The sequence below is a fragment of the Dioscorea cayenensis genome, chromosome 11 (assembly GCF_009730915.1).
Source record: "Dioscorea cayenensis subsp. rotundata cultivar TDr96_F1 chromosome 11, TDr96_F1_v2_PseudoChromosome.rev07_lg8_w22 25.fasta, whole genome shotgun sequence".
Taxonomy (NCBI): Eukaryota; Viridiplantae; Streptophyta; class Magnoliopsida; order Dioscoreales; family Dioscoreaceae; genus Dioscorea; species Dioscorea cayenensis.
The window spans coordinates 625,668-637,798 of NC_052481.1; the positions used below are offsets into that span (position 1 = coordinate 625,668).

The following is a 12,131-nucleotide window of genomic DNA, read 5'->3' on the forward strand; positions in this document are numbered from 1 at the left end:
GCATTCAGGGAAAAATGCAGGGAATGAAAAAGGAGAAAATAAAAACACATGAAAAATGTTGGAAAGGAAAACAAGATTTTTTTTTTTTTAAAGTTATGATAATACATATTTACACATTTAAAGTTTAAACTCAACTGTCTTTCATATTACAAGATTGATGAAGTTTTACTGTACCAAAAAATAAATCAATAAATAAAAAAAATATAAAATAAAATAAAATATCAATTTAAATTCTTCAGAATTAAACATGTAATATCAGTACTGCATAGGAGTATATGTGCAAAAACAACAACAACAACAACCAAGTCATTGCTAGAAGCAAATAGGAACTTAACTTCCAAAATATCCCCAGGTTCCTGCTACAAACACAATCAAGTCCATATTTGAATAATTATCATTGAATCCATCGCTAATGAAGAAGAATAGTTTAGTAACCAAAAACAAACAAACAAAATGAACTACAAAACTCATTAAACAATCAATCAAAATAATATTTTGATCCCATTTATTCAAACATTTCAAAAGTGCATGCAAACATGAAGAGAAGCATATCCTGTGCATATACTTTTTTACCTGAACTTCTATATAAACCACTGCTCTCAAATTTTCAGTTAGTCTCCTCATTTGCATGCATGAAGACAATGGGTACTCTTCAAGAAAAAGGTAATAAAGAAGAAGCCAAGTCATTGCCGTTTCACAGGTTGCTCAGCTATGCAGATACCTTGGATTGGTTGTTTATGTTGCTCGGGACATTGGGATCAGTCGTGCATGGCATGGCGCAGCCCGTTGGGTACTTGCTGCTTGGCAAGGCTCTCGATGCATACGGGAACAACGCAGGTAATGAGAAAGAAATGGTGCCTGCACTGGAAAAGGTAAGCATTTCTTGTGTATTAGTGTTTTAAGAGAAGCTTCAAAGTTGCACTAATGGATGGTTGAGTTTGATGATTCAAATTAGGTTGTGCCCTACGTTTGGTACATGGCCATTGCAACTCTTCCTGCCGGAATGCTAGGTAACAATTCAATCGTCTTTTTTTTTTTTAAATAAAATAGTGCCGGCATAAAATCATAACACATAAACACAAAAGTCTCAGATTTCTTGATTTCAGTATTTCCACAATTAGATCTAGATTTACTTTGGGAAAAACATGGCTTCATAAGTTCAGAAGTCTAACATGAAATGTCTTGATTTGGATCATAAATAATTTAAAAGATGAGGACATCTGATGCATAATTATCAATCTCAGCAAAATGATGGTGCAAACTTTTATAAACCGGCACAGTTTTGGTACTATCAAAGGTTTGTGTCTAATGCGTGAGAATACAAATATATATATATAGAAAGCAAGAAAGAAAGAAAGAGGAAACTATCTCTGAGAAACAATTTTCGCTTGTTATCTTCTCTCATTAATTTTATTAGAATTTTGTGCATGTGGAAGCTTTAACGTGACAAACATGAACATTGCAGAAATATCATCATGGATGTACACAAGCGAACGACAATTAGCACGTTTGAGATTAGCATTTCTAAGGGCAGTTCTAAGTCAAGATATAGAAGCTTTTGATACTGAATTGACCATGGGCAAAATAATCACTGGAGTAACAAGCAATATGAGCATCATACAAGATGCAATTGGTGAGAAGGTGAGCTATTTACTATGCAATAGAACTAATCATGAACTCCAACTTGGTGAGCATTATCTCAAGTACAAAAAATAAAAATAAAATAAATAATGAAGAAGAAGAAGAAGAAGAAGAAAGTACCTTCTAAATATTATAGAGAACTGATATGCTTAACTTTTTGTAGTTGGGCCATTTCATCTCGAGCTTCTCGACTTTATTTGTTGGAATCATCATTGCTTTTATCTGCTGCTGGCAAGTAGCCATGCTCACTTTGATTGTGGTGCCCCTGGTCCTTGCTGTTGGAGGTACATATACTGCTAAGATGAATAAGATTTCAGCAACAAGAATGAAGTATCTGTCCGAAGTGACAACCATGGTAGAAGAGGTACTTACAGCTTAAAACAAAATGTACTCAATACATCTATCATCATATTCGTATATAAGAAAACTATGAACCCTTCAGTAACAGGTGAACACATCAAAGTGTAGTGTTCCCCAGAGAAAATTGGTTCTTATAGGAATTTATATTTCATCATGAAGCACCTAACGTTTTGAAACATTCATGCATACAGACATTAACTCAAATCAAGACAGTTTTCTCCTTTGTTGGCGAAAATAGCATGACCAAGTCCTTTGCCATGTTCATGGAGAAGCAATACACGATGTGCAAGAAAGAGGCAATAATAAAAGGAATTGGAATGGGCCTGTTTCAAGCAGTGACATTCTGCTCATGGGCATTGATTGTTTGGGTGGGTGCAGTTGCAGTATCAGCACATAAATCTCAAGGGGGTGAGACATTAGCTGCAGTAATGAGCATCCTCTTTGGAGCAATGTACTTGTCCCAAAATCAATTTTTCATTTGTAACCAGTGTAAATTACCATGCATCTGAATCTTGCTAAAATAAAATTGCAGATCGATCACTTATGCAGCTCCAGATCTTCAGGTCTTTCGTCAGGCCAAATCTGCAGGACATGAAGTATTTCAAATAATCAACAGGAGACCAGGTATTTGTCATGACACAAAAGGACAAAAACCGGGGAAGATTGTAGGAGACATTGAAATAAAAGATGTCTATTTTGCCTATCCATCCCGCAAGGATAAGCTCATCCTTCAAGGACTCTCATTGTACATACCAACAGGAAGAGTTGTTGCGCTGGTGGGTAGCAGTGGATGTGGAAAAAGCACTGTAATTTCTCTACTTGAACGGTTCTATGATCCATTATCAGGTTAGCTGCATTTTACATGTCTTACAACTACAAAATCTTATCTGACCGCAAACAACAAAAGTTTGTAGATATTTATTAGTACCCTACTCTAGCAGGAATCAACAAGAAATGGAAATAGTGATTAAACACTTGATTAACATAAGAAGGTTCTAATGGCTAATGTTCTTATGTTCATAGACAAATGTCTTTATGTGGAGTTTTGAGGTCTGATGCTAGACAATTTCACAGGTGGAGTTTTCATTGATGGTTATAACATCAAGGATCTTGACCTAAAATTCCTGAGAAGGAACATAGCAGCAGTTTCTCAAGAGCCATCCCTCTTTACAGGCACTATTAAGGACAACTTGAAGGTCGGAAACCTGGATGCAAGTGATGACCAGATTGCTCAAGCAGCATTAACAGCTAATATACACTTATTCATATCTCAGCTTCCAAATCAGTATTCAACAGAGGTAAAAAATTTGGTTAATACCAGATAGTCAGTGGCAATACAGTTAAGCATATTGAATTCAAAAGATGAAATCATCAACTGATATAACTTTGCAAATTCAGCTCTACTTTCAAGCATTCATTCAAAGAACATTAGAACCAAATAAGCAAAAAATAATTTGAATAATGAATGACTCACTGTAGGAAGCAAGCATATATGGATAGTTCATGATGATTTTCTTCTTCTAAGTACATACTTGAGATAAAAAAACACTCGATGATACAAAAGTGTCAAATTATTCACTGCCTATAATCTTGAATATAACTCACTATCCAATGTTTATCCATCTATGTAATTCAGCTGACATGGCAATTGCAACTCAGGTAGGAGAGAGAGGACTGCAATTATCAGGAGGACAAAGACAAAGAATAGCCATAGCAAGGGCAATGCTAAAAGATCCACCAATTCTTCTACTTGATGAGGCAACAAGCGCACTTGATTCAGAGTCAGAGAAGTTGGTTCAAGATGCTCTTGAGAAAGCAATGCAAGGAAGGACAGTAATTTTAATTGCCCATAGAATGTCAACAGTGATCAACTCAGATATAATTGTGGTGCTTGAGAATGGAAAAGTAGCACAAAGTGGAACTCATCATGAATTGCTAGAGAACAGCAAATTTTACAGCAATTTATTTGAAGCTCAAAATCCAACAAATTTTAAAGAGAGAAACTCCAGGTATGCATACCACTTATATAAAAGGCATAGGCAAGTAAACTCCTTTCCTTAGAACCACACTTGAGAGTTTCATCCTCATACGGCTGAGCAATTGATTCTTTTGACATCACAATTTAATCAATATGAAAAGAATTATAATTTTACAAAATCTATAGGGAACATTTTAACAGCTATGATACATCAGTGTAAGAATCCCACAATCAAAATCAAGGGGGAACACCAAATTAATAATTTGAACTACATAAAGTTGTCATCAATTCTTGAGCGCTAAGCAAGTGCCATATATATAATGAAAAACTAGCTGACAATATTCACAACACAAATGCACCAAAATGTAGAATCCTAGGAAAAAGGCAAAAGCAACTTATTTTTGCCAAAAGTTCCTAATGATGAAGAATATATTAAAGATCAAATCACAGAAAAATGACATGATGTGTATGCTTAAATCTGTATACAAAGCATTGCACATATTTGGTTCAAACTCAGGGAATTATAGAACATAGATTCTGATTTCAATCATTGTGTACAAATATAAATAATTTGCTGAAAACATCATTTTTTTAATGTTAACAGGGTCATAAATTTTATCAATGAAGGGCAAGATTCCAGCCAGAAGACTTCAGCACAATACAATAAGAATATTGAACAGTCTATGGAATCAGAAGCCTTGCTCAGGAAGTTGCCAAGGAAAGATGTACAAGAAAGAACGGATACTACTTTCTTCAGAATTTGGTTTAACTTAAAAAAAATCGACCTTCTTAACATTGCTATAGGTTCTTGTGCTGCAGCTCTATCTGGTATTTCTAAGCCATTATTTGGATTTTTTATAATCACAATAGGAGTAGCATACTATGAACATGATCCAACAAGGAAAGTAGGGTGGTATTCAGGAATGTTCTCTCTGGTCGGACTGCTTACGTTGTTTAGCCATATTTTGCAACATTACTTCTACACAATCATAGGCGAGACGGCCATGAAAAACCTTCGGGAATCTCTATTTTCAGGTAAATCATCTAGTTTTAACATACTGCCCTTTGTTTTGGCCGTTCAGTATCACATAATACAGACATACTTTGACAATTAGCGAACAAATACCAACTCATCATCCAACCATGACCTAAATGGAAGAGAAATATCAATAAATTATATCCTGCTCTAAAAAATGCTGAACTAAAACATTTATGTAGCGCATGTTCCTAAAGATTACATCATGGAAACACACCTTGAAGACATAAGATGATGAAATTTTCGAAAGACCCAGAAAAACATGTGATCTGCTTGCATTGAAAAACAAACTGAGAATTTAAAAAATGAGGACTTACAGAAAAATCAGAGGAAAGAAACTCCACTTGATTTTACAATAGATATCATCAGCAAATACAACTATTGGTGCATAACCTAAACTTCCATATACACATTATGATGAAATCCATGAACAAGGCAACTGATACTACCAAAAATAACAATTATTCTCTACATTTAGCCATAAAATTTTTAACAAATACTTTGAAATAAACTGCATGCCCACCCAATAGTGCTCTTTTAGCTTCAATTTCTAACAAAACAATTGAAAGATGTATTCATTTTTGTAACAACTTAGCATATGAAGAACTGCCACAATATTGATTTGGGTAGTTTAAAGGGCTTGATATTTCAAATGTCAATGGTACTAATAGGATTTATTTCTCCAATATCTTTACAGCTGTACTTCGTAACGAGCTAGCTTGGTTTGAAAAACCTGAAAATGCTGCGGCACGTGTTACTTCAAAAATTATCAGCGATACCTCCATGATCAAAACGATTATATCTGACCGGATGTCTGTGATCGTTCAGTGCGTCTCTTCTATTTTAATAGCAACCACTGTAAGTATAATAGTTAACTGGAGAATGGCATTAGTAGCTTTGGGCGGTTATGCCTTGTCACTTCATAGGTGGTCTGGTACAAGCAAAATCAGCAAAAGGCTTTTCAGCAAATGCTAGTGTTAGCACTCAAGAACTTACAGCTCTCACTTCAGAATCAGCTAGCAATATCAGAACAATAGCTTCCTTCATAAATGAGGAGCAAATACTAGCTAAAGCCAAGGTAGCAGTAAAAGAGCCAATGAAAATTAGCAGGATAGAGAGTGTTAAATATGGGATCATTCAAGGGGTGTCACTTTGCTTATGGAATATTGCGCATGCTGTTGCCTTGTGGTACACCACAGTTTTGGTTAAGAAGGAACAAGCAACATTTAAGGATGGAATAAGATCGTATCAGATTTTTTCACTGACAGTTCCATCAATCACTGAGCTATGGACCTTGATCCCCATGGTCATGTCTGCCATTAACATACTCAAACCTGTTTTCCAGATCCTTGACCGTGAAACCCAAATTGCACCAGACATCCCAGATATTCCAGACAATGAACAAATTGAAGGCAGGATTGAATTTGAACATGTCAGCTTCAACTATCCAACAAGACCAGAACAGCTTGTACTAAGTAACTTCAGTTTAACTATTGAAGCTGGACAAAGAGTTGCCATAGTTGGGCCAAGCGGGGCAGGCAAGTCCTCTATTCTGGCACTTACATTGAGGTTCTATGACCCTTCCAAAGGAAAAATTTCTATCGACATGATAGATATAAAAGCATACAACCTGAGGTGGTTGAGAAAACAGATAGGGTTGGTGCAACAAGAACCTCCTCTATTTCGTTCTTCAATTAGAGATAATATATGCTATGGTAATGAGAGTGCTTCAGAAACTGAAATAGTTAAAGCTGCAATTGAAGCAAATATTCACCATTTCATTACCAACTTGCCTCAAGGATATGATACTTTGGTGGGAGAAAAGGGCTGCCAACTTTCTGGTGGACAAAAGCAAAGAGTAGCCATCGCACGAGCTCTGGTGAAGAGACCTGCTGTTTTGCTGCTAGATGAAGCTACCAGTGCACTTGATGGAGAAACAGAAAGGTCAGTCATGAATGCATTAAGACCACAGGAAAGGAGGAAAGGTAACCAACAAGCTAAGGCAACCCAAATTACAGTCGCACACAGGCTTTCTACAGTGATCAATTCAGACGTGATCATAGTGATGGATAAGGGAAAAGTGATTGAGATGGGTAACCACAAAAGCTTAATGGAAGAATCAGGTAGTGCCTACTCGAAATTATTCAATCTCCATAGCCAAACATGTGCAGTTGACCAATGAGGTCTTTTAACATTATGAAGCCAAGACAATCCTCAACACAACAATCACGTGAGGAAAGTACTTCACATTGTAATCAAATGAAGGTGTGCTTTTACCTTGTTGACTTCCAGCCAGCTTAACTAGTATGATTTTAAAAGAATTGCAATGTAATAATAATCACCTGATGTGAGGCACACCTTCATAATATCCATATCCACTTCGTTTAGAATTTAATTAAGATGCTATGAATAACCTTGAGCTGCTCCATCTCCTCTTTATGGGCAATTCCATGATCAACATAACACAGCTGAAGCAAACAAGAGATTTTAAGTTATTCGTACAACTAGCATTAATAAGTTTAACCGTTTCACCTAACCTGGTACTGTGGCTTTCTCAAGGTATGCACCCCTCTTTTTATCAACCTTTGCCATCCACTGCTAGCTTGGAGAGACCTTTCCAAATCTTCTGTTCTCTTTGGCAATACAACAAAGCCATAAAGGTGTCAGTATTAACACAAGCAGTTCCTTAACAGAAAAGCGACAAGATCAGAAAAAGAAAAGGAACCAGTTCGGCAGACCCAGACTTTATTTGGCAACTCAGCCATGCTCATCAACTGGCGGTTGAAACTAAATGTGAGCGGGAGAAAATATTGGTTTAGTTTTGCATGTGGAAAGGTGATTGGCAAAAAAGTGTAGAGAGGATGGCATATGATAGAACAATAACATACATGGGTGCTATGTTGATGACTATATACTATTGAATAGAATTGTTCTACTCTGTACACTATCTGTTATTTCAAATTCCAAGTCTTTTGTATCTCACGTGTTCTCCGAGATTTTCAAAGTCCTTTCCTGAATAATTCTAAAGTATTCAAAACTAAACATTTATCGAAATCAAAACCATGATATAGTTTAAAGTTTAGAACAACAGGGTATGTATTATCTCCACCCATATGTCCGTTGCCCTTGGGCATCGAAATCCAATGCAGAAAATCAGAAGTTTTGAACAAACTCATGCTGATAGAAGTGATAGATTGGAATGGGATTTAAATAAAAAGATACAAGGAATGGGACCACGTAAGTGTTTGGGCAGAAATGTTTTGGATTGGATACTAAATGGTCAGGGCACAAGGAGAGTTTCTATATTTAAACAAAAAGTCAAATGGCTACGTTGTCAACTATTCCATGCTCAAAAGATTTAAGGATGATGTGAGATACAGAATTGCAGTCAGGTCCCTTCAAGTCTGGAAGTTCAATAATAACAATAATTAAATATTATGGCTGGGAACTCGTCTAATAAAAAGCTTAACAAAAATTCATGTATTCATATAGTAAAAAAATATTTACAATATCCACAATCCAAAGGCAGTTAAAATGATAACACTTTGTCCAAATGCCACATGTTGAATTTTTACGTGTGCATCCACAAGATCCTACAATGTAGTAGTCATAGAAACAATTGAGAAGGCAAAGAAAATTCCCCATTGTAGGTACAGACATTATAACTTAATGTAACATTCATGCACTTATAGGAAGTGGGTTATATCAATTCCCCTTCTGCCTGTACAGTAAATTGAGGGGCCCTCGACAGCGATGGAAGGCACTAGTAGTAATTAGCAAAACACTTGTACAAAGCAGAATAACCACATGTTACCTCAGAAGGATCAAGAACCAAAAGAAAATATTGATCTTGCAAGTTTCGCAATCCCTTGTGCCGTTGGATTCCAATGATGGTTCTTGAATGACCATTGTATTGAAAGTATAAAGGCCTAATCAACATAGAATTCAATTAAAAAAATATAACCCAAATGGGAAAATGTAATAAAAGATGTAGAGCATTTCAGTGCTTTATTTAGTACTGTTTATCAGTCACTTCTTTGGCAGAAAAAGGATTGCTTACGTTCTTTCACTGACAAAAACACCTTTAGAATCATTACGTGCATTGGAAAGTCCACTGTTAAAATAGTTCCAGACCCAATCAACAAGGATATGATGGCTCTTAATCTCCCCATTATATTGATTGCAGTCATCATCTATCAAGGTACCAGCATGAAGCACATGCTGAGAACTTTCACATGACAAGACACCCACTGAAGAAGCACTAGGCTTCCTTTGAATAAGAAACTTGTCAAGTGGCCCATAAACCTGTTTTGCTTTCCTTTTGTCTCTGGGGTGTTGATGATTTCCGTCCTTTCCTTTGGCACCAAGATTCACATTGGACAACGATGGTGATGGAGATGACAAACTATCAAAATCTACAACTCTTGCTCTAAGGCCAAAAGAACAAAGGAGTGCAGCACACTCAGTGGTTCCAATCCATTTCGTAGTGCCATAAATTTTATTACAAAATGTTTCTGAGCCATCTGAATCAAAACCTTTTCTCCAAGCAATCTCCAGCCACCTCTGGAGTGATGGAATATCAGGAACAAATCCACACCCTCCAAACATAACATCCCTCACTTCTTGATTCTGCATCAAAAGGTGGGAGCTTAACATTTGAATATTGCGCCATCCACAACCCCATCCATGATCTTCAGATTTCAAACTCTGATAATGGTCAATGTGGCCTGTTATGATACTTTTTGAACTACCCTTTTCCAATTCCAGACACCTCCTCAATAAAGTCATTAGACCACCTTCAACTTTATAAAATGTGCTTTTAGTTTGCAAGGAAACTAATGAAGATATGCCCAGCTGTAGATGAAGAGGTTCCCCATAATCATGTGCCTTCAACCTCAAAGTGCTGGATTCAGGAGTCACTCCTTCAACCTGGGAATAGCATGCGGCAAATTCTTCTTAAAAAAGGAAAATATCAGCATATACAATGAAGAGCCAATAATTGGAATATTTTGACCATTTAACATCTGTATTTCCTGACTCAAGCTTAAATAAACATTTTTCCCTATTTTTAAAGTCCTGCACAAGAAAATTATTTCCATCCGTGATCAATATTAGGTTAAAGAGAAATTTCATTTTTCTCCTCGTTGAGTAATGACACATAATAAAAGTAACAAAATACAAGACGATAAGGATTGGGTCCTACATACTAACATACAAAAACAAATGGACAAGTACTATTGAAGGTCATACCACAAAAATAATCTAACAAATATACCAATTGAAAATAGTGTCCATCAAGTTTCCAGGCATGCACGAGTGCATGAGCAACACTAATGCATTAGAAGAAAAAAAAATGAACATTTCAGCATATCAATGTACTCATCAAAAAATCATCAAATTAAAAAATTCATAGTAAAAAAAGGAAAACCATTCAAAGAGAAATTTGTTTGAAAGGGAGAATGTAATTTGGTTTATGACCTTGAAAAAAGCTATTAATAGTGATGGTTAAACCCCAAGATCTATATATATTGATAAAAAATACAAACATCAAAATATTAACCAATAACCGTTCTAAACTGAAAGATGCTGGCTTATGACAACTGAAAACTCAAGTAATAAACATTATACATCTAAATCAAGAACAAAAAATCATTATAACATACCAACGAGCCAGCCATTTGTATAGGACTGGGTGGAGCTAATGCAATTTGTTCTGCTAGTTCCATGTCCCGCTCAAGTTCATCATCTACAAAGTGATTGTTTACATGCCTGTAGAAGTTCCAAAAAATAATTTACTCTGGATAGGTATAACAAAATGAATCGGTCTGGTTATGAAATAGAAAGTGGCAATAGAGAAAGGTAATACAACATATGATAATTTAGCAAAAGGTAATACAAGTTATGATATTTCGCCCCTTAAAAAGTTTGAAGTGATACCGTTCCAAGTCAGATAGAGTTGGAAAACATGTGGAGCAGATTGGGCAAGATGAGAGCATCTTTTGATTTGCAATTCTCTGTTACATTAATTGGAGGATCAACAAGAAAACTAGAAAAAGCAATAGAACCATTCATTAATTGGACAATGCAGAAGATTGGTATGAAATAACCAGACATATAAATCAAAAAATAAGTTCCCTGATATGGTCAAATGAATAATCAACTTTACTCACATAAGGATATCATAGAGAACATATAAACAAGAAAAACCATCAAATATTTACAGGGAAGAACTTTATCTTATCTCTTGCTATCACTTTCCCTTGATTTTTATTTATATTTTTCAATTTCTTATGGATTCAAGTAATGCAAAGATAAAAAAAAAAAAACAAAGTTTCAATCTTTTTGAGATAAGTGAATATGACAGCATTTTTGGTAGACAATCCACCTAACAATCAGCAACCATGTAATATAATCCAAGCAATTGTATACTTTATAACCAGCAAAGCTAACAACAAGCAGTTTACTTTTTTTAAATGTTTGGCACCGTTCAAGCAAGTTTACTTATGCAAAATATAGTAAAACACAGGATTTACGAACAACTTGTTCGATTCTCTGAAATTATAATCATAGGCTTAAAATTGTTAAAACAGAATCCACAATCCATCAAAAATTTCCCTACTTTATAACCAGCAAAGCTAACATACATAAAAATATAACAAACAAACGATTAGCAAGTCACAAGTTCTATTCTTAGAACATGTTCTCTTGTGCCAAAGATTATAATTTCATTTAAAAAAATTACTTTAATCCATCAAAAACATCCATACTAGCAAGCAAAGCAAATCTAGAATATACAAGAATGAAGCAAAAAAAAAAAAATTCAAAAACCACACGTTCTATTCTTCGAACATTTTCTTTGATGCTAAACATCAAGACCCCCTTCACATTCAAGATTATTTAAAAAAAAAAACTACAAATAATAAAAAAAAATAAACCCATGGAATGAAAGAAAACCCTAAAAGAATCAATGAAACGAATGAAAAGAATCAAAGAATCAATCGAAAGTGGAGATAGAATGGCATCACCGAACAAGATGAGAGAAAAGTAGCACGGACCTATGAAGCTTCTCGTGTTTTTTTGAACCGAAGAAGGGGCTTTTCATTATTTTTAAACGAC

The 12,131-nt window shown here is 35.3% G+C and overlaps 2 protein-coding genes across 6 annotated transcripts; one reads left to right on the plus strand and one right to left on the minus strand.

The window, feature by feature from the left end:
- The first annotated feature begins 476 nt into the window (after positions 1 to 476).
- Positions 477 to 7,351, plus strand: LOC120271963 (ABC transporter B family member 19-like). Its single transcript, XM_039278657.1, is given in 11 exon segments — positions 477 to 872; positions 956 to 1,010; positions 1,466 to 1,641; positions 1,805 to 2,005; positions 2,193 to 2,452; positions 2,534 to 2,847; positions 3,076 to 3,299; positions 3,661 to 4,010; positions 4,584 to 5,014; positions 5,713 to 5,912; positions 5,914 to 7,351. Coding segments are annotated over 11 exon segments (3,831 nt in total). The 5' UTR covers positions 477 to 536; the 3' UTR covers positions 7,198 to 7,351.
- Positions 1,821 to 11,821, minus strand: LOC120271962 (zinc finger-containing ubiquitin peptidase 1-like). Of its 5 annotated transcripts, XR_005540097.1 has the most exons (8): positions 10,953 to 11,819; positions 10,679 to 10,784; positions 9,076 to 9,944; positions 8,830 to 8,944; positions 7,553 to 7,648; positions 7,358 to 7,483; positions 2,500 to 2,583; positions 1,821 to 1,934 (listed from the first exon to the last, which is right to left on the minus strand). XR_005540097.1 is itself a non-coding variant. In XM_039278655.1 (7 exons), the coding sequence occupies exons 1-6, from the start codon at positions 11,009 to 11,011 to the stop codon at positions 7,400 to 7,402; spliced, it is 1,329 nt and encodes a 442-aa protein (XP_039134589.1). In that variant the 5' UTR covers positions 11,012 to 11,820; the 3' UTR covers positions 1,837 to 1,934; positions 7,358 to 7,399. The 5 variants fall into 5 exon arrangements, 3 of the variants coding, with proteins under 3 accessions (XP_039134589.1, XP_039134588.1, XP_039134590.1); XM_039278655.1 differs by lacking the exon at positions 2,500 to 2,583 and having other exon boundaries at positions 1,837 to 1,934; positions 10,953 to 11,820; XR_005540098.1 differs by lacking the exon at positions 1,821 to 1,934 and having other exon boundaries at positions 2,454 to 2,583; positions 7,553 to 7,641; positions 10,953 to 11,821.
- Positions 11,822 to 12,131: the final 310 nt, after the last annotated feature.

Excerpts from the sequence above, each read along its gene's own strand:
- LOC120271962 (XM_039278655.1), bottom strand. The coding sequence starts at position 11,011 with ATGCTCTCATCTTGCCCAATCTGCTCCACATGTTTTCCAACTCTATCT. Across the intron at positions 10,785-10,952 it reads ACTCTATCTGACTTGGAACG|GCATGTAAACAATCACTTTG; the intron begins GTATCACTTCAA and ends GAACTTCTACAG. Across the intron at positions 7,649-8,829 it reads TGGTTCTTGATCCTTCTGAG|AGAACAGAAGATTTGGAAAG; the intron begins GTAACATGTGGT and ends GTATTGCCAAAG.